Source organism: Zea mays, chromosome 2 (genome assembly GCF_902167145.1).
Source record: "Zea mays cultivar B73 chromosome 2, Zm-B73-REFERENCE-NAM-5.0, whole genome shotgun sequence".
Classification (NCBI taxonomy): domain Eukaryota; kingdom Viridiplantae; phylum Streptophyta; class Magnoliopsida; order Poales; family Poaceae; genus Zea; species Zea mays.
In genome coordinates, this window is record NC_050097.1 from 235,620,939 (window position 1) to 235,628,332 (window position 7,394).

The 7,394-nt window shown below is 52.9% G+C and overlaps 3 protein-coding genes across 3 annotated transcripts; 1 reads left to right on the plus strand and 2 right to left on the minus strand.

The window, feature by feature from the left end:
• Positions 1–248: 248 nt before the first annotated feature.
• Positions 249–2,690, minus strand: LOC109944443 (uncharacterized). Its single transcript, XM_020549210.2, has 2 exons — positions 2,673–2,690; positions 249–859 (listed from the first exon to the last, which is right to left on the minus strand). Exons 1-2 carry the CDS (start codon positions 2,688–2,690, stop codon positions 386–388), a joined length of 492 nt encoding a protein of 163 aa, XP_020404799.1. The 3' UTR covers positions 249–385.
• A 357-nt stretch (positions 2,691–3,047) lies between these two features.
• LOC103649438 (patatin-like protein 1) lies at positions 3,048–4,932 on the plus strand. Its single transcript, XM_020548711.2, has 3 exons — positions 3,048–3,457; positions 3,649–4,303; positions 4,436–4,932. The coding sequence occupies exons 1-3, from the start codon at positions 3,126–3,128 to the stop codon at positions 4,670–4,672; spliced, it is 1,224 nt and encodes a 407-aa protein (XP_020404300.1). The 5' UTR covers positions 3,048–3,125; the 3' UTR covers positions 4,673–4,932.
• Positions 4,933–5,755: 823 nt separating this feature from the next.
• On the minus strand, positions 5,756–6,696 carry LOC100191590 (uncharacterized). The gene has a single exon (NM_001137020.1). It carries the CDS (start codon positions 6,668–6,670, stop codon positions 5,954–5,956), a length of 717 nt encoding a protein of 238 aa, NP_001130492.1. The 5' UTR covers positions 6,671–6,696; the 3' UTR covers positions 5,756–5,953.
• Positions 6,697–7,394: the final 698 nt, after the last annotated feature.

Here is a 7,394-nt window from a genome sequence, read left to right on the forward strand (position 1 = left end):
CTAGGAATTTTCAGGTCGGGCACAACAAGTAGGAGTGGTAATGAATTATGATCTGAATTTTTTTCACAATTTGTTAGAGCTATAAAATAATTTTAGTTTAAAAATGAACATAAATAGAGCTTTTTAATCCTTAAATTCTATAATTTAAAATTAAAGGCTTATTGTCACTCCTAAGTACCAGCGTTTTGGTGGCCTTCTTGAGCTTTTTCATGATAACTCATCAGGACAAGGACGACAGACATGGCAAGGGTGAGCAAACAAGGAACAGGTTGGTAGTACTGCTACTGTTTTGCACTCGATCATATTCAGAGCTGGGAGATCCATCTCCAGAGTGCCGATGCTATGGCTATGCACGCATAATTTCCAAGCTTCCCGCGTTACAACGTCAACCATTGTAGTAACCACGGTAGTGGAGGGCGGTGCCCAGCGTGGCCAAGCAGCGCGTCAGGTCGTGCACCAGCCCCAAGCAGCAGCTACTGGCCGCGGAACCCGCGCGCCCGGCCTCGCCCTCGCCGGCGCCGCGGCACTGGTCTACCGCCGGCACCAGGCAGCGGGGGTGCAACTCCGCGGCGCACGTCACGCAGCGGTACCGCCACGCGCCCAGGGCCCGGCCGCACGAGCCGCACCCCGCCGCCTGCTTCTGCTTTTGCTTGCCATCGCCGTCGTCCGGGTGCGCGGGGCCCCGCGCCGACCCGGGCATCCGCGCGCACAGCGGGTGCACGGCGACCCCGCACGCGACGCAGGCGTAGCACGCGCGCTCCACGGCCTCGCTGCACACCTCGCACCCGCCGCCGCCGCCGCTGCCGTCGGCTCCCGCGGCCTCGCGCCGCCTCAGCCTGTGCAGCGGGTGCACGGCGGACTACACCATATATATCACAAATATCACCACATAAATCAGGTTTCACAGCACATAAGTCTCAATAAGTATCTCACAAGACCAAGTATAACTAACATCACCAACACTCACAAATATAAGTCTGGATCATCACAAAACAGGTCATCAACGAGGTGGGCATCTGGACTGGTTCGGCGAAGGGCTGGACGAAGCGTGAGGGTTGTTCGACGCCGCCGATTGACCCTGCACAGAGAAGAGATTGCATGTGTGAGAACATATGAATATATATCATGCAGTACTAAAATTTTGATACTCACAGGAGTAGTGAACTCAGCAGGGTCAGCTGCAGGGAACAACGGAGGTGGTGGAGCATGACCCTGTGCGGCGCCAAGGCTCTGCATGTACGCGAACATCTCCGCCATCCTCTTCTCCAGCTCCTCACGTTGCCTCCTCTCATCATCTAGCTGAGTCTGTAATATTTTGCCCTAATGTTACGATAATGCAAAGAGAAGATATATAATAATCAATGAACGATGAATAGATAAGGAATAACCTGGAGTTGTTGGATACGATGCTGTGAGCTGTCCTACCGAGGTCGTATGGCTGGGCTCGCGCTCGTGCTCCTAGCTCGCACCTGAGATAGAGTGGGAGTGGAGGACGAGTCGATTGCCCCGTCAGCAATCCAGTACCGCCCATGCCTCTTGCCTCCTCCGACCCTCATGAGGACATCTCCGTCGATGTCCTCGGTCCTCGGATCGTAATCTGGCCCGTGGACCTCCTTGGCCATGGCGGTGTACTAACTGAGGCGGCTGTGGACGGTGGGGTTGGTGTACGCCTCGGGCCCGTCATCCGGGTTGTAGGTGACGTCGGACGTCGCCTTCCCCTTGTGGGCCATAGCATATGCCAAGAACGTGGAGCAAGGCGCGCCACCATGTGCCACCGACTGCGAGATAACCAACGAGATGGTTAGAAATCATGTCTAGTCGAAAGTTATATACCTAAATAAAAAGAGCGCGTACCCATGCTTCCGCGTATTTGCCCAGGCTGCGGCTGCCTTGATGGTGGGAGGGACCTTGCATCATCAAACGCCGTTCCCGGCTAGCGTTGTGCGCCTCGTCCCACTCAGCCGAGCACCACCCCTGCACCATCTGCTCCCAGCACTCAGGATGCGCGGCGCACCAATGAAGAATCATCTAAAAAATACAAGTACACGGCATATCAGAAGATAAAATTAAGCATATTTAGTACCAATAATAAAGTTTTGTATTTACCTGCAAGTACTGGTCCGGAGTCAACGACATGGTTCGGGCGTCCTTCTTGCTCACCTTCTCCCCAAGGACGGAGCCATGGTAAGTGACGATGGCCTGGATGCGTGCCTCGTAGTGCATGTCCACGACGAGCTTCTTACAGCTCGTGGTAGCCACCACATCCGCCCTGGCCTCGTATCCAGCCTCGCATCTGAAGAAATCCTACATACAAAAATGATGTATCCATACATTATTTCAAGAATATGCAACAAATGCGACTAAACAATATAGTGCGAGGAAGACTTACCCACAACTCTTGCTTCACCCGCTCCGCCTTGTTACTGCATTGGGGGCGACGACATAGTGGTCGAAGGTGTAGGCTGGGCTCGTCACTCCGGCGTACTCGACAAGTCCAGGGAAGTGTTCCCTGCATAGAAGGCCGAGGATGCCATTGGGGTTGCGGCCGTGACCCCCTGCACTCTCTAAAACCTTCCAAGACCTTTCCAAGTGATTAAGATAAAGTATTAGTTTCTATTATTAATTTGAACATATAATATGAAAAAGCAGCAACAACATCTAAAGTTACCTACCGCTCTCCATCGGGTCATATCAGCGGACGTCTGTCACGAAGTATGGGTCGCTGAGGGAGACTCGCGGGACGGGCGGGTGGGGTGGGCCTAATAAAAATAAATTTTTTTACTATTTTTAAAATATGTTTTATGTTTCCTGGAAACGATTTGCACTGGCGGTTTTATTACGTCGACCGCCAGTGAAAATCGATTTTCACTGGCGGTTTTATTACGCCGACCGCCAGTGAAAATCGATTTTCACTGGCGGTCCTCAGTTACCCGCCTGTAGAAATGATGATTTCTACTGGCCCCTATCACTGGCGGTTACGAAAAACGCCACTATAAATAGGTTTACAACCGCCACTATAGAACTTCTCTGTACTAGTGCTCCGATGATCCGATCCTTAATTCCTTCTTGGATTCTCTTCTACTCTAGAGCTCTGCTAGACCGATCTCCAGTTAAGTTTCAGACACATGGAGAGCAACGCCTCGTCCAACTGCGCCACCGTGCCGCAGCCGCCGCCGTCGACAGGGAAGCTGATCACGATTCTGAGCATCGATGGTGGCGGCATCCGCGGCCTCATCCCAGCCACCATCATCGCGCACCTCGAGGCCAAGCTGCAGGAGCTGGACGGCCCAGATGCTCGGATCGCCGACTACTTCGACGTGATCGCCGGGACGAGCACCGGCGCCCTTCTCACGTCGATGCTGGCGGCGCCGGACCAGAACAACCGGCCGCTGTTCGCCGCAAAGGACCTCAACACGTTCTACCTCGAGAACGGGCCCAAGATCTTCCCTCAGAAAAAGTATACGCCGTTCATATCCGCCTGACGCTCTTTCTTCTTCCTTGGTTTGGTAGCTCTCTGTCACTTTCATTCATGCGTCAGTTAGTTCGGCTGTTCTTCGTGTCGCATGCATCGCATCTATCCACCAACTCTAAGCTACAGCTACCCAACGGGTCCAGCAAATTCATACTGTGGTTTGTGGTGGTGCACAGGGCCGGGTTCCTGACGCCGGTGGCGAACCTGCTGGGCCTGGTGAGGGGTCCCAAGTACGACGGCGTGTTCCTGCACGACAAGATCAAGAGCCTGACGCACGACGTGAGGGTGGCGGACACGGTGACCAACGTCATCGTGCCGGCGTTCGACGTCAAGTACCTGCAGCCCATCATCTTCTCCACGTACGAGGCCAAGAACGACACCCTCAAGAACGCGCACCTCTCCGACATCTGCATCAGCACGTCGGCGGCGCCCACCTACTTCCCGGCACACTTCTTCAAGACGGAGGCCACCGACGGCAGGTCCCGCGAGTTCCACCTCGTCGACGGCGGCGTCGCGGCCAACAACCCCACCATGGTCGCCATGTCCATGCTCACCAAGGAGGTGCTCCGCCGGAACCCGGACTTCAACGCCGGCAGGCCCACCGAGTACACCAACTACCTCATCATCTCCGTGGGGACCGGCTCGGCCAAGCAGGCGGAGAAGTACACCGCGCCGCAGTGCGCGAAATGGGGCCTCTTTCAGTGGCTATACAACGGCGGCTTCACCCCGATCATCGACATCTTCTCCCACGCCAGCTCCGACATGGTCGACATCCATGCTGCCGTGCTCTTCCAGGCCCTCCACTGTGAGAAGAACTACCTTCGCATTCAGGTACAGTGTATGTACAGGATACATGAAAACATCTAACATGGACATACTAAAGCAAAAAACAAAAATGTTCTTCATATAAAACGGATGACAACCATTGATGGCTGCTATTATATTGGACGCCTGTGTGTGTAGGATGATACTCTGATTGGGAACACATCATCAGTGGACATCGCGACCAAGGAGAACATGGAGTCTCTGATCGGGATCGGCCAGGACCTGCTCAAGAAGCCAGTGGCCAGAGTGAACATCGACACAGGTGTGTACGAGCCCTGCTCCGGCGAGGGGACGAATGCAGAGGCGCTAGCTCACTTCGCCAAGAAGCTCTCTGACGAGCGCAAGCTACGCAAGCGCAATCTCGACTCCTACTAGCAAGCTTGAAGGATGATGTCAGCAGAGAAGCTTGAAGGAGCCCTAGCTGCACCTACACTAGCTAGCAATGTGCCTCACATAGATGCATGGTATTGGTAGCTAGTCATTTCTTACTTTTTATAACTATATTAATCAGGAAACATACACATATGTCGACCAATAAACATGTAAGTCCAATCATCATTTGTTTGCCTATGGTCTCAAAAGAATGATTCCATTCTGATGTGCGGTTGTTTAGTCTAATGACCTTCGTGATGCAAGCAGCCTCCTTTCTGGATTGCAATCTTGTGATTGACGATGACAACAACAATCATATATACATATATATAATCTTGTGATTGACGATGGCAACATATAATCTTGTGTGGACGACGCCATGTTGCAGTTCTTCCGGCGAGCACTAAGATTTTCTAGGGTTTCGACCGAGTGGGAGCGTTAAAATTTACTTGTGAGGTGATAGAGGCAATTTGGTCAATTTACTTGTGAGGTGAGAAATAAAAGAATGGAAAATATAAATGGTGTGCTCTTTTCCGAATTCATTTAATGAAACTGATGTTGTTCTTTAAATTACTTTAAAACAAGTGCTATTTTCTTAATACTATCTTAAACTAGTGTTGTTTCGTGGATTCCCCCAACTAGGGGCTTGTTCGGTTATTTTCAATTCATATGGATTAGAGGGGATCGATACGGATTGGAAGGGATTTTGACTTACTAGGGATTAAAACCCCCCACAATCACCCTCAATCCATATGGATTGGAGTAGAACTAAACAAGCTCTAGAGGGTCTTGCTCCCCCGTTTTGGCGTCCAGAAATGGAGAACCTTATCTAAATTTACACTACTAGTTCAGTTTAAGAGGGTATATTAGCCGGAGCAGAGAAAAGGGGAGGAAAATGCTAGGAATTTTCAGGTCGGGCACAACAAGTAGGAGTGGTAATGAATTATGATCTGAATTTTTTTTCACAATTTGTTAGAGCTATAAAATAATTTTAGTTTAAAAATGAACATAAATAGAGCTTTTTAATCCTTAAATTCTATAATTTAAAATGAAAGGCTTATTGTCACTCCTAAGTACCAGCGTTTTGGTGGCCATCTTGAGCTTTTTCATGATAACTCATCAGGACAAGGACGACAGACATGGCAAGGGTGAGCAAACAAGGAACAGGTTGGTAGTACTGCTACTGTTTTGCACTCGATCATATTCAGAGCTGGGAGATCCATCTCCAGAGTGCCGATGCTATGGCTATGCACGCATAATTTCCAAGCTTCCCGCGTTACAACGTCAACCATTGTAGTAACCACGGTAGTGGAGGGCGGTGCCCAGCGTGGCCAAGCAGCGCGTCAGGTCGTGCACCAGCCCCAAGCAGCAGCTACTGGCCGCGGAACCCGCGCGCCCGGCCTCGCCCTCGCCGGCGCCGCGGCACTGGTCTACCGCCGGCACCAGGCAGCGGGGGTGCAACTCCGCGGCGCACGTCACGCAGCGGTACCGCCACGCGCCCAGGGCCCGGCCGCACGAGCCGCACCCCGCCGCCTGCTTCTGCTTCTGCTTGCCATCGCCGTCGTCCGGCGGCGACGCGACTCGGACCAGCCACGCCTCGTGGCCGTCGTCCGGGTGCGCGGGGCCCCGCGCCGACCCGGGCATCCGCGCGCACAGCGGGTGCACGGCGACCCCGCACGCGACGCAGGCGTAGCACGCGCGCTCCACGGCCTCGCCGCACACCTCGCACCCGCCGCCGCCGCCGCTGCCGTCGGCTCCCGCGGCCTCGCGCCGCCTCAGCCTGTGCAGCGGGTGCACGGCGGACCTGAGCGTCCTCGGGGAGCGGCGCGCGCACGCCTCGTGGACGGTAAAGCTGCAGCCCGGGTGGGCGCACCGGTACCGCGGGCCGGCGCCAGCGACCAGGCACCCGCCGCAGGTGAAGTCGTCGCCGCCGGCAATGGGGAGCAGCCGGTGCGCCCGGTCGTGGGCGAAGTAGGCTACGGATTTCTTACTCCCGCACATGCTTGCAATTGGCAGCTGCGCCTGCGGGTCACTGGTTCGGCATCGGCTGCTGCACAATCTCCATGGCTGTTAGCCTCTGTATATATAATGTGAAAACCGTGGTAAAAATAAAATTTCTGCAACGCAACGACAACAAGTCCCCTCGTGGCCACCAAATCCTGTGGAAAATTTGGTGCGAGTTGGCGGGGACTCATTGGCTTGGCTCGCTCCATTTGTCCTGAAGCACCAGGCGGACTTGACCGTCGACTCGACTCGGCGGAGCAGAAAGGAACAGGCAGCCGGACATGACAGTGATCCCCTCATCATCCGGTTATACTATAATCATTCGAGATTTATCTGTTTATCAGTGATTTTCTTCGTTTATTATGAAACGAATGCTTACTTTGTCTGCAACTGAACAAACGGGTACAACTGTGTAAGTCAAACAATGTGTTTTGATGCTGACTAGTAATACGCAGTGTAGTTAGTCTACACCTACGACACTAGCCTTCGCCTTCTATTACGCCTTCCAACAAATGAGGTTGAGCATAAGTTGGAAATCGGTAGCTGCAGTTGGAACTTGGAACTGATGCTCCTCTAGTCCTCTTACGAAGAAAAACTACAAACTATTAATTCAGATTGTCTCCGCCAGCAGGTAGCGCGGAACAGTTTATTAATCACTACTGATCCGAATCATGTATGCTAGCAAGAGAGAGACTAATGATTCCATACCGTACGCATCTCA